The 24,832-nt window shown below is 32.1% G+C and overlaps 2 protein-coding genes across 6 annotated transcripts; both read right to left on the reverse strand.

Moving 5' to 3' along the window:
• Nucleotides 1–3,448: 3,448 nt before the first annotated feature.
• Nucleotides 3,449–12,998, reverse strand: LOC115975321. Of its 5 annotated transcripts, none has more exons than XR_004088109.1 (5): nt 12,595–12,998; nt 12,249–12,391; nt 6,774–6,930; nt 4,934–5,075; nt 3,449–3,951 (listed from the first exon to the last, which is right to left on the reverse strand). XR_004088109.1 is itself a non-coding variant. In XM_031096056.1 (4 exons), the coding sequence occupies exons 2-4, from the start codon at nt 12,350–12,352 to the stop codon at nt 8,616–8,618; spliced, it is 321 nt and encodes a 106-aa protein (XP_030951916.1). In that variant the 5' UTR covers nt 12,353–12,391; nt 12,595–12,992; the 3' UTR covers nt 8,379–8,615. The 5 variants fall into 5 exon arrangements, 1 of the variants encoding a protein (XP_030951916.1); XR_004088110.1 differs by having other exon boundaries at nt 3,449–3,934; nt 4,993–5,075; nt 12,595–12,997; XR_004088108.1 differs by having other exon boundaries at nt 4,993–5,075; nt 12,595–12,997.
• Nucleotides 12,999–20,477: 7,479 nt separating this feature from the next.
• Nucleotides 20,478–22,144, reverse strand: LOC115975322 (hydroquinone glucosyltransferase-like). Its single transcript, XM_031096057.1, has one exon. It carries the CDS (start codon nt 22,060–22,062, stop codon nt 20,638–20,640), a length of 1,425 nt encoding a protein of 474 aa, XP_030951917.1. The 5' UTR covers nt 22,063–22,144; the 3' UTR covers nt 20,478–20,637.
• Nucleotides 22,145–24,832: the final 2,688 nt, after the last annotated feature.

Below are 24,832 nucleotides of genomic sequence, written 5' to 3' on the forward strand. Positions count from 1 at the left end.
GAAAAAGTTTGTATTTGGTGTCATTAGTATTAAGGTATTATAGTTTTGTATATTTAATAAAATATTAGCATAAGAAGGGTCAGATTTGCTTACCTTGATACAAATATGTGAAAATGTTCATACAAATAGAAATTACATTTCATCCTATGCTAGTAAACACAATTGCCTTTTCATAAATATATCTTTGATCATATTATTTGTTTGTTGGCAATTGGTTGGGAATTGTTTTGTTTATGTAAATTATTTGGGCAATGCAATCTTTTGGCAATGATCTTGGTTTGTTTGCTGGCAATTGGTTGGGAACTGTTGAGTGTTGGCAATTGTTTTGTTGGTTCCAATTGGTTGCATCTGTTGAGTGTTGGCAATTGTTTTGGGCAGGAATTACAGATTTAGTAAGGAAAAAAAAACACCTATAGCTGTGTTTTTAAAAACGCGGCTATAGAAAAACCCAATGTAGGGGGCTTTAGCTATGTTTCTAAATGCAGCCAAAGATGATCTATAGTTGCGTTTTAAAAAATGCAGCTATAGGCCTGAGCCTAGAGGCTATAACCGTGTTTTAAACGAAGCCCAAAGCGGGTTTATAACTGTGTTTTTTACCAAAAAAAACAGCTATAAGTCTCAGCCTATAAGGAGTGGAAAAACGCAGTATAGGGGGTGGAAAAACACAGCTATAGGGGACCTATATCCATGTTTAAAAAAAAAGTGGCAATGGGCCCCGTAGGGGCTATTGTCGCGCAGTAAAAGCCGTGTTTGTAAACGTGGCTAGTTGCATTTTTAGGGTCTATAGCTACGTTTTTTGTAGTGACTGGTGGCAGAGCCAAAAAAGAGAAAAGAAAGATGTGAGTGTGGCTGGAATAAAAAATTGAGATGATTAAATATTTTCTTTCTCTCAATATATATTATAATTCTTTTATATACAGTATATTAAAATAATATTATAAACACAATTCCATATACAAATTAAGTACCTTATAAGTTAATTATACAATGTTATATAATATATTTGATCGGTTTACACTTATAGACACGTATAAACAATTCCATCACTTTCTCAAAAAAAAAAAAAAAAAAAAAAAAAAAAAAAATCCATCAAAAGTAAGTTTTCCTTTTATACATTCATTATTAATTAATTTTCCCTTTTATGCTATATTATTGATTGACTAACATCTACTTCTTTCATTTTTTACCTAGATTTAATTGTGTAGAAGGAAAAAAAATCTATATATGTTTTGGGGAGAACCACTACAAAATGAAGAAATTTATTTTTGGCTTGAATTAAGAAATGAATCTAAAAAGACCTAGATATACATGTTAGAGTTTTCATGATGGTGTGCTTGTTAGTCTTATTCACATGTTTTCTTTTGTAATTGATGTGATTGAAACTATTGTGGAAGATGATTTATATTAAGAATAAAGAGAAAAGGTAAATATCTTAATTAATTCACTCCAAACATTTGAATTCATGTTTAATTTTCATTTGATAAAAGGTGCTCTTGACATAAGTAACGAGTTATTACATGCATTACAATGAAAATATCAAGATATTGAGAATGCTATGAAGTTGGTTGAAGTTTCAAAACAAGGTTTACAGATCATGAAAGATGATGAATGAAAATCTTCAGTTGAAGAGCTTTCTACATTTTGTGCGAAAAATAATAGTAAAATCATTGATATGGATGATCTGTATCATCATCAGCAACAAAAACAAGCTCAAAACATGAAAAATTCAAATAATTATTGCATGAAGCCTTTTTATACTATTATAGATGAACTCCAATAACTTAATATTTGTTTCAATAGTTATGAGTTATTACTCTATATTGCATGCTTGAACCTAAATAAGAAAGGAGAAATATATTCAGCTTGCTCGGTTTTATCCAAATGATTTTTTCAGTAATTCAAATTACTACTTTGGATAACCAGCTTGAGACCATGGCTGTCAAAACGTGAATTGTATTGTGAATTGATTTTTTATTTTTCTGTATCGTGTATTGTATCATATCGTATATTGTAAGATACACAAATATCTAATAAAATTTATATAAGAAATTATAGATATACATATAAAAGATATATTCATTATAAATTCAAAATATATTTAATTAATGACTAATTTAATCATTATGTATGTAATAATATCTAACAAAGCTATCTAAATAAATCAAATTAACATGTATTTGTAACATACACATTCAAATTGATGAAATTCAAAAGTGATAATACATAACATATGAGCCAAAATAATAATTTGTTTTCATCATATTCATCATCTTGCTTAATCAACTCCATCTAAGTCAATGTCATCATCTTATATAAAATTATTTCTTCATTAACATTTTATTTATCCTCATTAGCATTTACTATATCATCTAATCTTTTTTTATTTTAACAATTCTTTTTGGCATTTTAACTTCTTAGACTTATAACAATAATAACAAAAATAAAAGATAATTATATTGTCAATTAATGCCTTATTCATTATATAGAAAATGTATTTGCTAATATGAAAGTTAAGTGTTAAGTGTGTAGTCCAAATTTTGTAGGTGAAAGAGAGAACAAAGGGAGAAAAATCATGGAAATATTATTTTATTGGGCTTGATTAAGTAGCCCAATAATTTTGTATTTTAAAAAAAAAGTCTAACAACCTGTTGGATTCAAATAAAAGCACAATTATATATATATATATATATATAGATAGATATATATATATATATATATATATATATATTTATATATTTTAAACTCATTTGCCTATTCATCATACAATATGTATGATTCTACAATACTATATGATTAATACACACATATGAATCATATGATTTATGAGCACTTTTGATACACCCTTATGATACAGAAGTTTTTGTATACAATACAATATGTATCACGTATCATACGATACTAACTATGCTTGAGACATGCATCTTTAACAAGTGATCCAATGATAAGTTTTCAACACTTAAAAAGGGATTGAGTAGCTTGCTGAAAAGATGATAGAAGTGAAAATGAATATTTTATATCCATTGATTTACTCATTAGAGACTTTGACATTGATCTTATCAATTGCAACAACTATCAAAAAGATGGTAAAATGAATGATGGTTTGTTCACATACATTGAGAAAGATATATTCAAAACTATTAGGACCAAAAAAAATATGAAGCATTTTAAAAATATAGAAAATCGTTGAGGGCAGTAAAGTAAATTAACCTAGGTATGAAAAATAAATTATAATTTATGTTTATATTATATTACATTTTGTTTGAGGACTCCATTATTTAATTGCTTATTTATTTTTGTTAATATAAACTAATATTTTCTAATAATTTTTCTTCACATCAATTAATGTTTTTAAGCCCTAAATCCAAATATGGTTTAGCTTGTAGGAAAGAGAATAATTTTAGATTTTAAAAAAAGAATTTAACAAATTAATATAACAAAATTTGTCCAAATCCACAAGATTAAGTATTTAGCATAGGGTTCCAATATTTTATTGTCCTCATTCCAACCACAAATGTTATATCCTTACGAATAAGATGGAATGGCATTTAACAAGGAAAATAGATACTCTAATAGAACAGAATTCAAGACAAATCACAAGAACACATGCTTGTCATTTCTACACGTAAGTACATCATTTTTGGTGTCTCTTCCATAACCGAGTCACCATGGCAAGTGATTTTGCTGACGATTCTTCTCGGCTCAAAGCCTTTGCAGCTGCATCCTTAAGTTCTTTCATTTTGCTCCAGATCAATTTCCCTTCTTCTCCCCTAATTAGGCTTCTTGCGTAGTTTGCGATGTCTTTGTGTCACAAGGCCCTTATCATTCACTTTAACCCTCATTGCAACCTTCAAATCATTTGCTACCAATACAGTGTTCATCTTTTGCTCCACATAGAATGGCCATGCAATCATAGGCACACCTTGCACAATTCTCTCTGTAATTGAGTTCCACCTACAATGAGTCAAGAACCCTCTTGATTTGATAAGTCCAAGAGGACACCACTAACCCCACCCCTTTGGTCATTTCCAAGAATCCATTGGGAAGAAAACCAAAGGAATCCTCGAGCACTACAAAAAACTTGGTCTATAGTAGAATTCGTAAAACACCATTAGAAGTCCTAAAAACGCCACCATAGGTCCCTTTAGGCTATAGTGGCATTTATGAATGTCATTATTGTACCATGACTATAGACCTATAGTGACATTTTACAAAAACGCCACTATAGGTCCATACCCTCTAGTGGTATTTATAAAACATTGTTATAGGCTGAATATATATATATATATATATATATATATATATATTTTTAAAAAAAGTATGCTATAGTAGTGTTTTAAAACGCCACTATAGGGTATGGACCTATAGTGGCGTTTTAAAATGCCACTATAGCCAATAAAAAAAATTGACCTATGGCAGTGTTTTAAACGCCACTATAGGGTATAGACCTATGGTGGCGTTTTATAGCCAATAACAAAAATTTTAAATTTGACATATAGCAGCATTTCAAATGCCACTATAGAGTATAGACCTATAGTGGCATTTTAAAATGCCAATATAGTCATATAAAAGTTTTTTTAAAAAATTGACCTATAATGGCATTTTTAAAACGCTGCTATAGGTCTTTTTTAAAAATAATAATATATATGTGTGTGTTTGTTTAATTTGGTGACTATACAATGAAAAGAACACAATGGAAATATTTCGTCAATCAGAAAAGAGGCACAACCTCTGAAGCATTAAACATTTTTTTTCTCTCCAAACACACCACATAAGGCATAAATATTACTTCAAATAGAGTATTCCTTCAAATGAATTTCAAATAAATAAATATGGAAACATAGATACCCTATTTTTAAAATTAAAATAAAAGTTTGAAAAACTATTTAGCCCCAACTATCATTTTAAAGAAAAAACAAAACAATTTTACACTCACAGAATCTGCTCTAACTGTGAAACATGCACCCCTACGACGTTGTGAAGTTAGAGATGAACCTGGATATGATACCACAAGGAAGGAACTGCGAGAAAATAAGCTTGAACTTGGTGCTGATAAAAAGCTTATACTACTTGTAGTACTGCAAAGAAGTTGATATAAGCACATCAAACATTTCCACAGTTTACTAGATCTGAAAATGTCAGTAACATTTTTTTGACATGTAAATAAAATTTTATTTGAAGAGAAGACTACATGTACATGGAGAACAAATACCAAGTAAATTTTAAAGTATATATATAAACACTCAGATAAAAATATTAGAGAGCATGCCAATAATCAATTTCCTTCACAATAAGCCAGCAATATCTAACACTAAACTCAAACAATAAATCTCCACAAAAATGAAAATCACACATCAAATTCAAACAAGAGTCTCAAAGAGAGAGAGATAGAGAGAGAGAGAGAGAGTAGAGATCAAAACCAATTTACAGTTATAAAACACACACTGGGATAATCACACATAGAAAACAAGTTGATCCTCATTCTAACATACAAGCAATTATCACTCAACAACTCAACTTCCGTTATTATCTCTTCATTGTTGCAGTCAAAACATTCCAAATTTATACAAGTCAAATATATGACTTAAAAATTAAACTTAATAATAAATAAATAAAAATGAGATACTTTTGGAGTCTACAAGGAGTCTCAATTGTGACTAAACTAGTCCTTTTAGAGTATAGAGACGTGGCTAGCACTTTTCCTTGAATCGTAACACTAAGTATTGCATAATTTTCCCCATCCAACCTCATGCATATCAGACAGAAATGATGATCCTTTCAAGAATGGCAAACTGATTATGGTTGGGTTGGTGGAGTGGAAAAGCTCCTCCCAAGGACTGCTTTCCAAAGCCTCTCTTCATGGAAGTAGATACATGAGAGTAGGTGTCCTAAAATTTATCGGGTCATGTTCATTCCCTCAAGAGAGTCAATTCATTAGGGAGATCTAAATGATCCGAAACCCAAACCTATAGAAACAATTAGGATCCTTTTAATTAGTACTCCTGCAAAGTAGATGGTGGATCTTGAATTGAACCACAATTCCTAGTAAACTACTCTTTGAAAGCCCTGCACCTACAAACAGATAGCTTGTTTGCTTAAAGGAAAGGCACCTACAAACAGATAGCTTGTCTGCTTAAAGGAAAGGTGGAAGGTCAAAATAATTTCTTTACAAGAATAAGTTTTGCACTAATTTATCAAATCACCAAGGTATGGTTCAGCTAAACTAATACAAGTGTATGACCAAAACAAGACGATTCAATTACTGCACTCCTTTGTGCTAACTTTAATGGTGCATCTAGAACTCCTTCATTATACTTCGAAGACCTTTTTGTGAAGATTCTAAGAAGAATTTAAGACTAAAAGATTTTATGAAGAAGAATCTAAATTATGACAATTTTTATGTAAAATTAGGAGTGTGTTAATTTTCATCAGCACATCACAGACTCAAATTCTCTTCAAATTAGCTGCAAGTTGCTGCTTCACACTTTAGGGATGTTAGGAGTGACAAGTTGTATTCGCACTTAGCTAGTAGCCTAGTATGTTTCTTCTATTTTGTAGCAGAACCTTAACATTGAAATCCTTTTTTTAATTCGTAAGTTACACATGAACCTAGTTTCTCTTGAACCCATGATCTCATCCTCCACCTTGCACTTGCAAGGGGAGAGGGTGCCATTTAAGCTACTTTTGAAGAAATATAATAAGAAAGGGGTTTCTATACAATTATCTAGGAAGTATAATCAATTGATGATAACTTAGACATATAGACTAATACTCACCAATGTCGGGATGTTGTAATCTTGTTTGTGACATAAGACCTCAGCATGCACTGAGGGCAAATTCCCCATTGAGCAACCCACGTACTTCCACAAGGTGAAATTGCCATCAATATTGTTGGCTAAAAGAACTATTTATGAGTTTACGCTTGATGAACTCCTGCCAAGAGCAAAACATAGAAATCAGGATAGCAATTTATAATACATCACAGGAAACTATAGTGGTTAATGAGAGCCTCTAATTTGAGAAACAAAAAACGATTCAATGGATTAACTCAAAAAAAGGACTAAAGGTTATATAATCCCCAGCATGATTATGTAGGCAACATAGCCCCCTTAAATGGCCCCATATAGAAATTTGAACATGCAAGGACCTGTGCAGCACGGTTTGCTCACTCAATAAGCATATCAATATATGGCACATATTCACGAGACTCACTACAACCAATTTCTTGACTTTTTTTTTTTTAAATTTTAAAAACTGAAATTGCAAATGAACATGAGTAAAATATTGTTCCCAGTCAAAGAAAATAGAGCTTAAAGAGAGAGCATGAACAAAAGAGCAAAAGATTTCATAAGTTTATTGACTTTATTCAAGCACATAAAATAATGATTTAGCAAAAGTCAAAACGTAATGAATGGTTGAACAATAATGTCCTAAAATTTCTTGTTGTACCATATTTTTTTATTAATTAAAAAAAAAATTGGGTATGTCAGAAAGCATCTTCAATACTTCTGCTGCCATCTGGTTTACATTGGAAGAGGGTAAGATCAGTAGGTAAGCTCCCTGGGTTGACATATTTACTCAAAATAAGAAATATTTGATGAATCATTAATCCACAACTAAACTTTCGGGATGCAATCTCTGGTTGCCTATGAAGTGGAGCACATCTATGATTTCATGATTTGGACAAGATTAGAAAGGCAGCAGATAGACATCACCTTTTATTTTATCACTAGTGTTTAACCCGCGTAATGCGCGGGATCATTTTATAATTTAGGCTCACCTTTACATCACTCACACCACAAAACTCCTTTCATAGGTTTGACCTTTGTGTCGCATATAAGACATGCAAAAATAATACCCCATCTGTTGTTAACATTAACAATCTTGGCTTTGCATGTCACTAGTTAATTTGATCTAGCTGTGATAAAATTGTACATATGTTAAGATTATGCTATTCCTTTTTATTTATTTAACATATTAACAGCTTTCCTATTACTTTAACAACTTGACTTCAAAAAAGGAAAAAAGTAAGAGACCAAGCACAATAGATTAATAGGTTTCTTGATATTTAGTTTTCCAAAAGTTGGAGATCTCCTGTAATGGTTTGCATTTTGATTTTCTCAACTTCAAATATTTGCCTTGTTCATGGTCTTCAGTTGTTATTTGTATAATATAAACCTAGAAGGTCAACAATCAAGCTTAGTACTTAAAATTAGGACTCAGATTCATTACTTGAAATTATAAGCTTTTTAATGTAGCACCTATAAAAATTCATACTCAGCATTCTCAATTTTCATCAATCTTGTATTCCCAAAATAAGGCTGCATTGAACAATGCGGCAATCTAACAGAGACAAATGAATTACAATCTACAATTATAACTAAGTTCAAAATTAGAATCACATATATTACAAAACTTAAATTCATGTTGATATAAGAGTCTTAGGATGCTCAGATTACAAAACCATAGCCTAAATACAGAAAATTAAATCTCTCATAATCTGAAATAAAACAGAAAATTAAGTAAATAAGAAAAGGGTATGAAGAATAGAACTTGGTGCATAATTCTTAAGCATTTTTTATGCTTCCAAGTCTTCTATTTCAGCAACTATTTTTCTATTATGTAAGAAAGTTATCCATCCAGTCCTTTAGGAGGTCCTTTTGGCATAATTTCCTTTGTGACTTTTGGAATGTCAAAGTTGATGTAGAGCTTTGTTGCCTATGTGAATGACAGTCGATAGTTACCTACAAATTTTTTTAATCAGTTAGGCATTAACATTTGTCATGTTTTCATTTAAAGTATATGAGAATAATATTTAATAATATTTAAAAGAAACACCCAGACAATCAAGTAGTCAAACTTAAGAGGTGAGAAAAACATAACTTTCATTTCACAAAAATGATATAACTCTCATGCTCATCACATATTGCAAAGATCAAAACCACCTCTATATTTCATGCCCAACTGACAAAACACAAAGTAGCAAGGCATAGATTAATTAAGTTTAAATATAACTTAAGAAACCAAAATGCTCTAAAACAGAAAATGTAGTGAGCTCAAGTATAAGTGAAATCTGGTTTTCGCTTATACTTTACCCAAGGATTTCTATGGGTAATAGTGATCTGTGCAATTATTCTCTTTAGATTCTATGACATATCTACTCCCTTTAATTTAATTTAACTTGGCATGATGTTTCTATGGATAACAGTGATCTATGCAACATCTAGCTGAGCTAGTTTTTGGTTTGCACAACATGTGAAACCAAAAAATGACATCTCTTAACCATTAGAGCAGAGATTGCAAACTATTTTTCATGTTGCATCAAATGCTGTAGCCTTACTTCCTACTTTTAAAGTCCTACAATAGAAGGTAAGATCCAATTCATGTCTAGTGGAATTTCAAGTGCATTGTATCATGCGTGTGATGTGTAACTGGTGTGATCTATCTTTTACTACTCTATAGGTGCATGATCTGTGCAAAACATCTTGTTTAGCTCCACTATTCATAAGATTTTAGTTTCAAGTATAACACTTTTACTACTGCTTTGGTATCAGTTTATGGATTTTTGGTTTTCTTTCTTGGCTGTGGTGAGCACTTTTGTATACCTAACTATTCTTAGTGAAACTGCAAAGAGGGCAATCCATATAATTGCAGCCATTATTTCCGATTGCTCAAAAAAATAAAAAGCATAGCAATTTTAAATTGCAGTAGAGAAAGATGAAAGAAATACTGCAAACGAAGCCTAAGAAAACATTGAAAATATGGGTTGAATTGTAAAAAGCAATGCAGCAGTTCAGTGAAAATTTAAATCTGAAAAATGAAGGTTTGGACCACGACTAATCAAACCTTGATTCTGCATTTGTTAGTGGTTCATGTACAGCCTAGATTTCAGATAGCTACAAAATCTATCAATAAGTGATCAATAAAATGGAACATAGTGGTTATAATGAAGTCCATACATATTAGAGTAGAACACTAAAGTCACAAAATAGAGTATATATTCTTGGACAATGAAAATGAAACTTAATGTTATCTTGATTAACGAATTGAAAAAAAAAAAAAAAAAAACCATATAACTCCATATCCAATCATTTTGACAGGAAGCCAACTTATTTAGAACTAACACCTAAAAATTAAAGAATTAAGATACCTACTTCAGCATTACATGGTATTGACATGCATTGTGGAGGCACGAAACCTATGGTAAACAAAGATGACCCACCATCCAAAAATATATGATCATAGCTACAAAAAATAAATAAGTATCAAAACAATTCTCATTATAGTGGCTCAAAATTTCTTTTTTAGATAATGTATAGAATATTTAATTCATATGAATAGAAACTGTTGCAGACTTTAAGGAGTTGGGGGCTTTGGTAGAGATGAAGAAGTTTGTAACATTAAACATTAAAGTTCCAAAAAAAGAAAAAAGATATATATATATATATATATTAAAATGAGATTATTTCCTCGTATATATAATAGAAAATTAACTATCTATCTAATTTATTACGCATATGCAGAATACCTTTTTTCTTTTCGACTTAAAATTTATACTAAGGCAACCAATATTTGTTCACTTAAGGTATATAGCAAATAGACTTGTGAAGTCTATATTCCACTTTAAAAGTTATTATGTGATCATTTAGATCCCACAGGGAGAAAAAAAAATTATATCTTTTAGATGCAAACCCTTGGCTTAAGCCTTCAGATATCTCTGAAATTATCCTTCTTGCAAGTTCAAGCATAGCTAAAACACCAACATAGAAAACATAAAGAGTCATAAATTTCATGGGTCAAATAATTTAGTTAAGAATTACAACACAACCATTGATTTAAGGAAAAGAAATTTTGAAATATGGATCTATAATATTGCACACAAAAAAATAAAATAAAGTTTTTTTAGTCCTTAACTACCAAAGTTTTGATGCTAAGTGCTTTTCAGCCACTGCAAACGAAGAAAAGAAGAAGTTCAATATGGTTTACCCAAGGAAGAAGAAAAAAAGAAGCCTAAAACTGGGAAGACAATTCCAAAAGATAGTTTAAGCAGTCTACATAATTCATTCATAGTATAAATCTCAGTCACAACTCTAATGTGAGTCCGATTGACAACTATAATCAAACACATTCAAGGCAACTCATCAAATGACAAAACACCCAAATCTACTTTTTAATTAGCACACATTGTTGCTTTCAACAGTATAAAGATAAATTTTAATGAAGAGCCATGCTAAAAACAAATCATGAACTTATGCAAATTATTCTATTAAAAAAATGCAAATTAGAAAATTTCAAAATTGTGGTGCTTAGTGGCTTCTCTTCAAACTTGTTTTTGCCAAAAATCTTTAGTTGGGCTTCAAAACTTTCTGATTAAAATCCACTTCGTTCTTCAAAATTTTCGTCTAATGCAAATGTGCCCCTATCAACCAAAGTATTTCAAAGATTTTAAGAATTAAAAACAAAACTTTACAGGTAACGATTTCGGCAATCTGACTATGTGTGAAGACTTTGATTTTTCTTTCTCTACTTTAAAATCTCAAATCTCTACGTCGTTATTCTAAAAGCCTGAATTTTTTCCTATTTGATACTGAAACAGTTTTTTACAGCAACTGAGGTTTTTCCTTTCAACAGAAACTGCCATAGAACGGTTGCAGACAAAAAAAAAAAAAAAAAAAGTTAAGAAGAAAGAAAAGAAAAAACAAATAGAATTTAGAGAATAAGAAGAAAGAAAGAAGAGAACAATAGCATTAACAAAAAAAAGGAATATACAAATCTTAAAAATAAGAATTAGAACTGATTTTTTTTCCTTAAAACTTTTAGTCTCTCTCATTCCGATGTGCGCCTTAAGAACTGTTTCTATTTGTGATTGTGGTTCCGGTGGTCTAAGTCTGGCGAGAGTAAAGCAATCCAACCAAAAAATTCAAACCTAAATCATATTCAATCCCCTGATTTGAATAAATAAATAAATAAACAACTTTACTGGTTATGGGTATACGGCAAAAAAACCTAAAATAAATATCAATGCAACATTCAACTCTATACTTATTTAATCCCGTTAAGATTAGAAACAGAAGTACCCAAACTAAAATCAATATTTTTAGTGATATCTGTAATCTAAAATAACAAAACAAAAGCAAATATCTAAAATTGAGAAAACAAACATTTTGATAGAGAATCCAAAAACCCATAACAAAAACGAATCAAATCTAAACTTTACACCCAAACCTACAAAATTGAGAAAAAAAATGTACCGTTGTCGATGTCGGTTCCAGCAATCTGGTGGTCTAAATTTGGAAAGGGAACGGACGGTGGTGCGGAAACTGAACTCTGCCTCTTTCTCTGTTTCTTTCTCCATGTCCCAGGCCTCATCGCCTCTCTTTCTTTATTTCTATCTCTGTGTGCATAGTATTTTAACCGGTTAATTTTTGAAATTGAATGATTTAATTCCAAAACAGACGAATTGAAAAAAATCTATTACCAAAAAAATTAAAAAAAGAATAGTCACATATTAGAACCTGATTTCCTTAGCCCTAATTTTTGAATCCAAATCTAGAACCAAATTGAAAAAATTGAATGCATATAACAGATCTAATTTACCTATAAATAAATAAGAAAAAGAATAGAACCCATCAGAGGCGTTGTTTGTGGGCAGAGAGCCATTTTGTCAGAAATAGAGAGGCAATCTCTTCTTTCTCCGTGTACCAGGATCGCCTCTCTCTTTTTCTGTTTGCTTCACCGTGTCTTCATCGCTTCTCTCTTTTTCTGTTTCTTTCTCCGTGTCTTCATAGCCTCTCTCTCGATTTCATCGCCTCTCTCTCAATACCTCTGGGACGAACGTTTGATCACATGATTCTTCACTGGATTGCAACTTTTTCTTTTCTCCTTCCCTTTCTCTATATCGTAGTACCGCTTTTTTTTTTTTTTTTTTTTGTTCAGAGAGAGAAAATATTAAGCAGTCTAATGAAAAGAAATCTGTAGGGTTTTCTTAATTGCAATGCCTTTTTTTTTTTTTAACTGGGTCTTTTTCTAACCGGTTTTTTAATTGCAAGCGTGGCAGAGTTTTGAAAGGCCAAACGTTGTAACGTGCAACTGTTTTACTAAAAAGCGGTATACGTGACAACATTTTAAGAAGTCTTTTTTCTTAATTGTCAATGCCTCCTTAAAGGTAGGAATCCACTTTCTCTCAGCTTCTTCTTTTATATATACTAGTATGTAGCCCCGTGCTACCGCACGGGAATAGATATATTATTAATCATGAGTTTATTCATGTTTAAAAGGCTCAGTTAAGTCTAAATTCATATTATTAACCAGAAAATTTCATTAACAAAACTTAGCAGTATATATATTTTACACATAAAGATGAACCTTGGTGACAATGTTTATCCAAAAGATCCATTCACGCTTTTGAATCTTCAATCTCTATTGGTGATTGAAATTTTCTCAGCTTAAAAAATTTTAAATTAAAAAAAAAAAAAACCCTCAGAGTTGTACTCATTTTGTAGTTTTACGATGAGTCATTTTATAACATGATGGGCATTTGTGTGAAAAAAAAAACCTCTGAAGTTCCACGGCTGATAAAAGAAATTCTCTCCAATCTCTTTTTATAGAGAGAGGGGTTTGTGCGTGTTTTTATACATCCTTCATAGTTGTATTATCACGAAGCAGGTCCAATAGATTTAGATTGGTACTACCGATTCCCAAAGCATGAGTGTTTAATGTGTTATTAATTTCATCTCATTGGCTTCTGCACATGACAGCAAAATTCAACTTCAATTTCAGATTCTAGACACATGGCACAAAATTAGAGTTCTAATTTGGAATTCAATTTCACACTCTCTCTGCTTCACCTATTATTTTATATATAGATTAGATTGTACACGTGTATAGTAAAATTGGACTCCAATTTCAGATTCTAATTGAACAATTGGAATGATAATATATAATAGTAACAACAATAGGAAAATTCAAATAAAATTTCAAATTAAATTGTAACAATCTGAATAAAAAATTCCAGTAGAAAGACAGGGTGGAGTGATCCACTCCAAGAAGGCAACCAAACTTGCATAAATATAGAATAATAAATCTCTCTCCGGAAAATTTACATTATTCATAACATTTACCTTCATTGAACATTTTAAAAACATAGTGACTTACATCTGCCATCCAGACATCTACAACCGGGTCCTCTCCAATTCGCGTGAGATTCCATTGATCACTAAGTTCCTTTGCAGCCTGCAAAAAGTATCATCCATCGGTCCACAGCAGTGCTTTCTTCATTTTATAGATGACAAACCTAAACAAAAAGCCAAATATAAAGATAGTGAATTTTAGGCATAATGTGCATCTAATCACATATTAGCAATTTATAACAAATGTAAAGATGCAAACTTTGTAAGTGAATAATAAACAAAACTCAATGTTAGAACCAAGAAGAAAACACTTTAATCCGAAACTCAGTGCAAATGTAAAAATGCAAACTTTGTAAGCAATTTATAACAAAAGATGCAAACTCTGGCTTTGCTATCTTTTTGGAAATTATGCAATGTACCCAAACCAAGTTCTTATCACCGATATTAATCTCTTTGGTTTTCGCGTTTGACTACAAAATCAAGAAAAAACTTAATTAGCACAGTAACTCACTTGACTCGATACATAGAAGTGATTTTAATGAGAATGAGACCACATACATTTAGCCACATGATGCAAAATTCAACTTTAATTTTAGATTCTAGACACATGGCACAAAATTAGAGTTCTAATTTGGAATTCAGTTTCACACTCTCTCTGCTTCACCTATTATTTTATATATAGATTATAGATTATAGATTATAGATATAGATTATAGATTATAGATTAGGAAGTTTAATATAAGTCTTCTTAATAATCAGACTAGCAGCATATGTAAATAGCAATACACTGATTTTTCTTTTTCAGCTCATCCAGATTCAAAATCTAAGAACCATGGGCCACAATTGTAATCTAACTTCTGAAAGCCAACATATTTGGCAAGTCTATGGTATCATAGGGTACGTTATATATTGTCTACAAAACTTGGAAACAGTCCAATCTGAGTTGAGCTGCAACTCCAAATGGCAAATATTAAAGAGAACTAAATAATTAATCTTAGTTCCCCAACTTCAAGCCCCAGGAGGGGTGGCCTAGCGGTAAGGATCCCGCGTGCATGCACAATGATCCCTTGTTCGAACCCTGGCGAGTATTGGGGATGTGAGGTGGGAGCACTCACGCGTTGCGCCTTACTGCTAGCTCTCTTGGGGTGCTAGGGTGAGGTCTGTGTCACCCTAGTCACAGTAGTTATGGCTCAATCTAACATTCCCTAGCAGGCGGTGCCCCTATGGTTACGCCCAAGGGAGTGAGTCACACATGGTCATCCCCGCCCCCCTCGTCATTCATAAAAAAAAAACAATAGTTTCCCAACTTCAAAACACTTCTCTTTTCTTTTCTTAATTAACAACAAACACTATGTTACTTTATATGCAATGGTATTAACATCAACCAAATCACAATCTAATTTACTTAATGAGTGACCTAACATACTCACCCAATGTATAATTACAGTTCCCGGTCATTCAGTATCATCAATTTTCTCCATTTTCGAGTACCAGCTCCCTCCCATAAACAACAAAGTGCATCCAAACAGGGCCTTAACATATATTTCTCTCAAAGAACTAACTCTATGAGTGTCCACCTACTAAGAACTAAACTCCTGCTTACTTATCAATCTCAAAGACAATTTCCATTTCAAACTATGCCAAAAGTCCTTATGCACTAGGGTTTCATTTCACATCCACCATTAACAGAACCATAACTAATTGAACAAAATATACACCAAATGAAAGAAACATTGAATTAGAATGAAAAATATAAAAGATAGAAGGATGCTTGAAAAATAAATAATTATGGATCATGGAAATAATTCAGTTAATGTTACATAAAAACATGATCAAACAAGTTATAGGCAATTTGCTCAAGAGGTATAAGAATCTAATACCTATAAGCCCATGTTTTGTTTTATCTCCTCACTTCGATTAAAATCTGACCAAATTGGGAAGATCAACTTTTAATTGAAACCCTTAATTAAATATTTGAAAATTAATTTAATAGAATTTTTTTTGTTGGAGCTACTTTCAACCTATATAATGGATTGAAACTTGAAAGTTGTAACACAAAATCCCTAATTTATTTTTTATTTTTTAAAAACCCAACCGAAAAAAATAAAAATAAAAAAGACCTATAGTGGCGTTCATAAACGCCACTATAGGCCCTTGTTCATACAAGGGCTTATAGTGCTGTTTGAAACACTATTATAGGTTCTCAATTTTTTTTTTTCCATGTTGGGCTTTTTTTTATTAAAAAATGACCTATAGTGGCATTCATGAATGCCAATATAGGTCATTTTTTTATTTTTTTTTTAAGGATCTATAGTGGCGTTGATGAACGCCACTATAGGTCCTTTTTGAATTAATTTTTTTTTGTTGGACTTTTTATATATATTTATTTTAAAGGATCTATAGTGGCATTCGTGAACGCTATTATAGGCCTCTGTTAGACCCATGACTATAGTGCCATTTATAAATGCCACTATAGGTCATTTTTTAATTTTAATTTTTTTAAAATGATCATGAACACCACTATAGGTCCTCCAAAATATATATATTTTTATTTTTTTTCGGGTTGGGCTTTTTTTTCTTTTTCTTTTTTTTCATGGACTTATAGTGGCGTTTATAAAACACTGCTATAGGCCCTTGTAAGACCCGAGACCTATAGTGGTGTTTAAAATGCTGCTATAGGCCATTGCAAATGCTGCTATAGGCCCACTTTTTTAAAATGCCACAATAAAGCCCTTAGAATGTGGCTATAGATAAGCCTATATATAGTAGTGTTTTTAAAAAACACTACTATAGGGTACCTATAATGGCATTTTTTATGAACGCCACTATAGGCAGGGTTTTTTTTTTTTTTTAGTAGCAGAGGCTATGGACACTAAAGTAAGTGGCATTGGTTGATTTTTCATGTGGACTCTCAACAACCCAAATAAACCTCTGTGCGCTCATTTCAAGTCCTAAGGCCAAGATTTGAAGAGAGGAGAGAGAGAGAGAGAGAGAGAGAGAGAGAGAGAGAGAGAGAGAGAGAGAGAGAGAGAGAGAGAGAGAGAGAGAGAGAATTAACTGAATATCAAATAGGATATCCAAATACATTTGTTACTAGAAATATTAAAAAAATTACGTGATAAATATTTCAAATGAACAAAAATTTTATCAAAAAGATTTAGAAGATAATGAAATAATACAATAAAATATAAGAATCATAATGATAATTTTTTATTATATAAAAAGACCTTTTTTTTCAAATGCATGGATTGTTTATATAATTTGACATGTAATACTTGTTACAATTGAATCTACAATTTTTTTTTTCAAAATTAAAAATAATTAGATTCTACTTAAAATCAATTATATCACAAAATTATCTCACAAGAAGAATAAGTGGATCAACCATATTATTAATTGAAAAAAAAAAATTAATGCTATCAAAACCCAACAACTTAATTAGTAATTTTTTTTCTTATAGACCAGAAAATTGGATTTTAAAAAGAGAGAATATAAGAAATTTTTTTGGGAATAAGAAAAAGAGTAAAGATTTTTTTAAAAAAAATGCACTTAGGAGTTAGGACAAAGTTCTAATAAACTTTATGTCATAAGTGCAAATGAATTGACATTATTAGTAGTTTTCTCTTTTTAATGATGGGAATTTCAATTCAAGTTTTCTTTTAAATCTCTAAGATTATATAATTTGAGATGAGATTCAAATTCAATGCTACTTGCAAAAAGTACATTGAAGAACTTTATTTAAAACTCTTTTTGGTAAATAAAGGTTAGACAAATGTATGCTCTTAAAACATATATTAATCATCAATTAAATATATATATATATATATAACTGAAAAAATTATCAAAACACTTGACCACTTTTTTATTTTTCCATAAGAGTTTCAAAATGGTTTACTAAAAGTTGGAGAAAAATGGAAATTAACATTAAATTTCAAACATTATAATTAGTAGGCTAAGTTTTCAAACTATATTTTTTACTAGCATCTCGAGTCTAAGAGACTCAATTTAGGGCCTATAAATCGAGTCTTTGGGACTCGATTTTCATGGGTTGTTCACATCTGATGTGGTGTTTTTTCCATGTGGCGCATACATGAAAATCGAGTTTCTAAGACTCGATTTATAAACCAAACAAATTATAAGTCTCAAGTCTCAAGTCTTCCCAGAAATACCCAAAAAAAAATTTAAGAAATCTCAGAGAGCCCACCTCACCTCGCCAGAAAAAAAATTTAAGAAATCCTAGAGAGATTTAGGGCTAAAACAACACAACCCAACCACCACCGGACTACCACAACCCAACCACCATCACATTCAATCCCACCTAATCAACCCACAAAATAAAACCCAAAAAAATAAAACCCAGGAACCAGAAAAATAAAACCTAGAAAACGCAGAAAAATGAAACCCAGAAAACTAGAAAAATAAAACCCAGAAATCTAGAAAAATAAAACCTAGAAAACCAATCAATCCCACTGTTGTTGGTGACAACGAAGGGTGAAAAATGAGGCTGATCGAGTGGCAACGCATGTGGAGGAGAGGTCGGTGATTTCTGGGTTTTGTTTGTGTAATCTACAACTCGATGAGGTGCGGGCAAGGTGGAGGAGAGGCTGGTCTGACCCATGACCTGCGACCCACGGCGATCTGACCTGACCCATGGCTAGCCACGAGCATCGACGGCCACCCACGCCCCATGACCACACACGGCCCACGCCGAGCTGAAGCCACCCACGCTGGTCTGAAGCCACCCACCAATGGTCCAACGCCGATCTGAAGCCACCCACTCCGATCTGTTTTTGGGTTTTTTTTTCCCCTCTCTTTCTTCTCTAATGTGAAGGTGTAAACTGTAAAGGGTGTGCCATTATATTTGTTTTGTAAAGGGTATATAAATCGAGTGTCTAAGACTCGATTCCCATGTGTGCACCACGTGAAAAAAACGCTACATCAGACATGATCAAACCATAAAAACCGAGTCTATAAGACTCGATTTATAGGTCCTAAATCGAGTCTTTTAGACTCGAGATATTAGTAAAAAATATAATTTGAAAACTTAATTTACTAATTATAATGTTTAAAATTTAATATTAATTTCCCGTTTTGACCCTAAAAGTTTTCTATAACCCATACTTTATTCTTACCGTGCCTTCCTTTTGTTACCAATACCATGCAGTATGTTCATGACTTTGCTTACCAATGTCTACCACCGAGTTCTTGTCCTTTTTGTCCCTAATCCCTATGGTTCTCTAGCTAATTTGGCAAGGGCATTCCATATTCTATAGATTCAACGCTACTTGTGAGTAGTACTTTGACGAACTTTTACTTTTATTTTTTTTATTTATTTTTTTTTTGTAAAAACTTTTTTCTTACCTTTGGTAAGTACTAGTGCGCTTTGGGATCCAATACTTTTTTTCTTTTTTCCTTTCCACTTTCTTTTTAGAGAAAGTTATAAACTGGGACCCGATTCTTTGGAATTTGGACGTGATAGATGTGACTCATGTCACAAGACTACGTTTATCAACGACTCTCATCAGAGAGAGTTGTTGAAACATTAAAAAAAAAAAAAAAAAACTGCCCATCTCAAAATTGTTAATAGTCAGTAAAAAATTTAATATCAATAAATATTGGTAAAAATTAGTATAAATTTGGTCAACTTAAATATTGTAAAAAATATTATTAATTTTTTTTATATATATATTTAGCATTTCTCCTCCGTCAATTGCTACATATGCAGCTCTTTCCAGTTCCAGAGCCATTGAAATTTGAGTCCCTAGCTAATCTGGTAGGAAAATTTATATTGCTTACGTATATGATACACACTCAGCTTCTTGAATTAAAATCATGACTTAAAGTTACCATTTCCTTTCTACTTGAAGTTGGTGACTTTATATGCAAAAGTGGTGAGTTTCTGTATTGAGCGTGTAAAGTGACCGTGTGAAATAGACAAACACCACATAATCCGGTAATCCTTGCGTGGTCTTGCTTGGGAAACTACTTGATGCTCAATTATTACATGCTAAACCAACTAGATATAATACAGTTATTCTCTCTCTCACGCACACCGTCCTTTCTCTTAATAGAGAAGAGAAGATAAGGTGAACAGGACAGGAGTAAGAGTTGAGTCCAATGCTCTAGAACCATTAGAATTTGGACACGTGTCCAAACCAATTCCCAAACAATTCCATTGCACAGAGCACTAAACTTGAGATGTTCCGGTGAATGATATTTGCAGCTTCTTTGAAAGCGGTCTAAGCTTTGCACGATGTATCTCCATACGAAAGCAATAAATTCTAATGTCCTGAATCCAGGTAAGTTCTAGCTGGAAGGAAACTGAATAATGTGTGTATATATATGCAAACATAAAAAATAAAGTATGAGGAGTCTCCCAAACTGTTATTTCCTTAGCAAAATAAGGAGTGCTGGCATTTGACAAAGAAAAGTACATAAATTAAACGAAATTCAAGCAAGAGCACAATTACATAGATACTAAAATCTCGATTGCTAGTTAATAGTAAGTACATCATTTTTGGTGTCTCTTCCATAACTGAGTCACTTCAGCCAGTGATTTTGTAGACGACCCTTCAAGGCTCAAAGTCTTTTCAGCTGCATCCTTTAGTTCTTTCATTTTGCTCTGAAACAATTTTCCTTCTTCTCCCTCCATTAGACCTCTAGCATAGTTTGCAATGTCTTTGTGTCCCACAAGGCCCTCATCATTCACTTTGACCCTCGATGCAACCTTCAAATCATCAGCTACCAATACAGCATTCATTCTTTGCTCTGCATAGAGTGGCCATGCAATCATGGGCACACCATGCACAATACTCTCTAAGGTTGAGTTCCACCCACAATGGGTCAAGAACCCCCCGGTCGAGCCATGACTCAAGACCTGGACTTGAGGAGCCCAAGAGGGCACCACTAGACCTACCTCTTTTGTCCTCTCTAAGAACCCTTTGGGAAGAAAATCAAAAGGGTCATTAATGCTCTGAACACTAAAATAAGTGGCATTGGCTGCTTTTTCATGTGGGCTCCTTACAACCCAAAGAAATCTTTGTCCACTCATTTCAAGTCCTAAGGCCAATTCGTTTAGTTGCTCACGTGAAAGAGTCCCACCACTACCAAATGAAACATACAAAACTGACCGATGTGGCTGTTTGTCCAACCATCTCAAGCACTCAGCGCCAGACTCATCAACCACAATATCTGAACCTGACTTAATTAGCGGTCCAATTGGGTAAACCGGTGGCTTACCCTCTCCTCTTTCCAACAAAGCTTTAAAAGCACCAGGCTCCAAATCCATGAAGCTATTGACCATAATTCCAGCAGCAAGAGGGTACTGTTTGCAACAGTGTAGAACTATTTTGTAACATTCATTCTGTCTATCTTGAATCGGGTCTATCAGATCACTCCCATGGAGAGGTACACACCCAGGTAATTTGACCGGTTCAGGCAAGTCTCTATACTCACATGAGAACTTTTGATCAAGCTCTGGTAAATAAAAGACTGACAACAAAACCATTGCTGTTGTAGGGAAAAATATGTAAGACGAAACACCGAATTCTTTAGCAACATCAAAGGCTTCCGTACCAAATAAATCAACCACCAAGGCCACTAGCCGAGTTGACTCAGCTAAGACCTTCAACGAGTCTCGTAGAGCAGGGATGGACCGCGTTAAAGTGAGCCCAATCCGGGTCTCAATTTTAGTATCCTCAGGGAGGTCATCAAAGCTCACAGGAGGAAGAAAGATGGAGGATATGGCACCAGGAAGGGCTTCAAGGACAGTTTTTTGAGGTTTCATGGGTGACCCATCGGTGGTAATAATGAAGGTGACTGAGAAATCGTGGTGGAGGACGAGTCGCTTGGCAAACTCAACAAGTGGGATTAGGTGGCCCATTCCTGGAGTGGGAACAATGGCTACGTTGGGTGGCTTCTGTTGGATGTGTTCCATATTGTTGGGTTTGAGAGTTTAGGGCTTAAAGCTGTGCGCAAACATCGTGTGTTTCAAGGTGAATATATAGATAGAGACTTGGGTTTGGTGGGGGGTGTGTGAATGCTTTAAAGACTTTTTTTTTTTTTTAATTATAATTTTTTAATTTTTTTATTGAGTGGTTTAAAAATAAGTTTCATATGAAATAAAAAGTGCTACTCCTTACCTAAACAAGTTCACAATAATTTATAAGTGGTAAATTGTTATTAATTTTAATTCGAATCCGTCACTTAAATCGCTTTTTTGTCTATTCATAACAGTCAGTAATAATCTATCATTTATGATTTGTGTGAAAGTGTTATGAACATAGCATTTCTCATTAAAAATTAGATAATTATTAGTGTACACACCGAGTGATATTGTTTTTGGGTCTTTCTTTCCCAAGTTATTTGTGGATTTTCTTTAATATTAGAGTATTTTTTTTCTATAGTTTAAACTTACACGTTCTAACTAATTTTATAGACTTGTTATGTTCATAAAAAAAGGAAAATAGCTTGACTTACGCTTGATTCATGGTGTCTTTCCATGGAAAAAAAATCTCCAAATTCAATAACTGTAAAATTTTTGAAGATTTTAACATTAAGGGCACGTTTAGTACACTAAATGGAGATTACAAAATATATGGTAATCTTTATTATTGGGAATAAGAAGTGTGGTAATGGAATAATTAAACTTATTTATAAGTTTGATTGTAAGTTATAAAATTAGAATAAAACTTAAAATATATTTTAAGAAATATCTTACTCATACAATTATATTTCCTAAAAAATAATATATATATATATATATATTTATATCTATTTTATACAAGATAGAAATTCTATTCTAGCCTAATTTAAGTGTATATGTGTAAAACTTTCTCCTAGAGACTTGAACTTTGACCTTTGCCCCCCATACCCCATAAGTATTTAATACTTATAGAGTGACCATTGGGTGTGCGGTGGTAAAAAAATAATATACTTTTTTTAAAATTTGACAGAGAGATGGGTTATTTTTTTATGATTTTTTATTTCCATAATTGTTACGTGAATAAGTAAATTTTGTTCATTTGGAAATATATTATGGTACACTAAATGTGAATTACAATATGAATGGTAATTTTTATTACGGAATAAAATGTATTTTAATGGAACAACTATTTTTATGCCATCTAGCCACTAAAACTATTTTTAAGAAAATCTAGGCACATATATTGACGAAAATTTTCGTTACTAAAACAATTTCTTACAAAATTTTGCTACATTTTGAATAATACATTTATTTCAACAACACATTTATAAAAAAAGATCCATACATTCCACAAGTAAAAAATAAAACAAGTATCCAATGCAAACTCCTTCCATACAATAATTGTTTGCAATACATACAATAACTCAATATGTTTTATAATAATACAAAAAGGGTAGCATAATATAATTAGAACTAACGGAATATGTCCTCATATGTCTTCAAGTAATGCCAAAAGTAAATCTCTTAAAAGCCACCAATAAGAAATCTGTACAAATATAAAAACAATACTACATTAAAATCGTAAAGTAAAAACATTAACTATGTTATAACTTGAAATTGGGTCAATTGCTAAAATAAAGTACTGACCAAAAAGTGGTTTAACTTGAAGTTGAACCACCCCCATAGGTAAGAGCATCATCATAACCCTTACTCCTCAAAAAGTTAAGAATATTCTTTTGGACCTCTTCTTGCTTAGCTCGCGCCTCTTGGTCCCTAGCTCGCTCCTCTTGGTCCTTAAACCACAAGTTTCATTCACATTTGCAAGAAATTAAAAACACTTCAAATATGAATTTAAACCACCTTATAACACCATGCAAGCCACCCACTTGCTCCAACACTACAACCCACCACAAAACCAATCACAAACATCACAAGTACAATGCTTACAAGTATTGAAATTAAATAAAGGAATACAATTGCTACTTATCAACAAGTTTCATTCACATTTGCAAGAAATTAAAAACACTTCCAATATGAATTTAAACTACTTTATTACACCATGCAAGCCACCCGCTTGCTCCAACACAAAAACCCACCACAAAACCAATCACAAACATCACAAGTACAGTACTTACAAGTATTGAAATCGAATAAAGGAAATGCTTACAAGTATTGAAATCGAATAAAGGAACACAATTGCTATTAATCAACAAGTTTCATTCATATTTGCAAGAAATTAAAAACACTCACAATATGAATTTAAACTACCTTATAACACCATGCAGACCACTCACTTATCAAACATGCCCTTAACGTTAGAAATTATTTTACCTACTAAGGAATAACTATCACAACTCTTTTAAAGAGAAATAATTATTCCTCATTTTAAAAAATATCTATTCATAAGGAATGACTATTCCCTGTAATAAAAATATAATCAAACTATGAATAAATAAAACATAGGAATAGCTATTACAGTTTACCAAACATAGCCTAAAATTTTTTAAGAGGGAAGAGAATAGCTATTGCATGTTGAAAAAATTACTTTTCTTGAAGAAAATATAGAAGTTTATGAGGAAGTTCATGAAGATCTCATTATAGAAAAAGATCATAAAATCAAGATTGTGGAGGAGATTATATATTATTGAACGTCCTATTATACAGAAAGATCTTAAAGTCGAGATGGCATAAAACATTGAAGAAGAAATAGAAAAGGAAATCGTTAAGGAGCTCGATGATTGTCAATCTCATGATCCTAATATTTTAGTAGTGGGTGATACAC

Source organism: Quercus lobata, chromosome 2, assembly GCF_001633185.2.
Source record: "Quercus lobata isolate SW786 chromosome 2, ValleyOak3.0 Primary Assembly, whole genome shotgun sequence".
Classification (NCBI taxonomy): Eukaryota; Viridiplantae; Streptophyta; class Magnoliopsida; order Fagales; family Fagaceae; genus Quercus; species Quercus lobata.

What these genes read in the sequence shown, in the direction of transcription:
- LOC115975321 (XM_031096056.1), bottom strand. Translation starts at nt 12,352, where the DNA reads ATGGAGAAAGAAACAGAGAAAGAGGCAGAGTTCAGTTTCCGCACCACC. An exon ending in TGGAACCGACATCGACAACG is followed by an intron (nt 10,243 to 12,248) that starts GTACATTTTTTT and finishes TATTTTTTGTAG; the next exon opens with CTATGATCATATATTTTTGG. An exon ending in CAATACCATGTAATGCTGAA is followed by an intron (nt 8,742 to 10,151) that starts GTAGGTATCTTA and finishes AAAAATTTGTAG; the next exon opens with GTAACTATCGACTGTCATTC.
- LOC115975322 (XM_031096057.1), bottom strand. Translation starts at nt 22,062, where the DNA reads ATGGAACACATCCAACAGAAGCCACCCAACGTAGCCATTGTTCCCACT.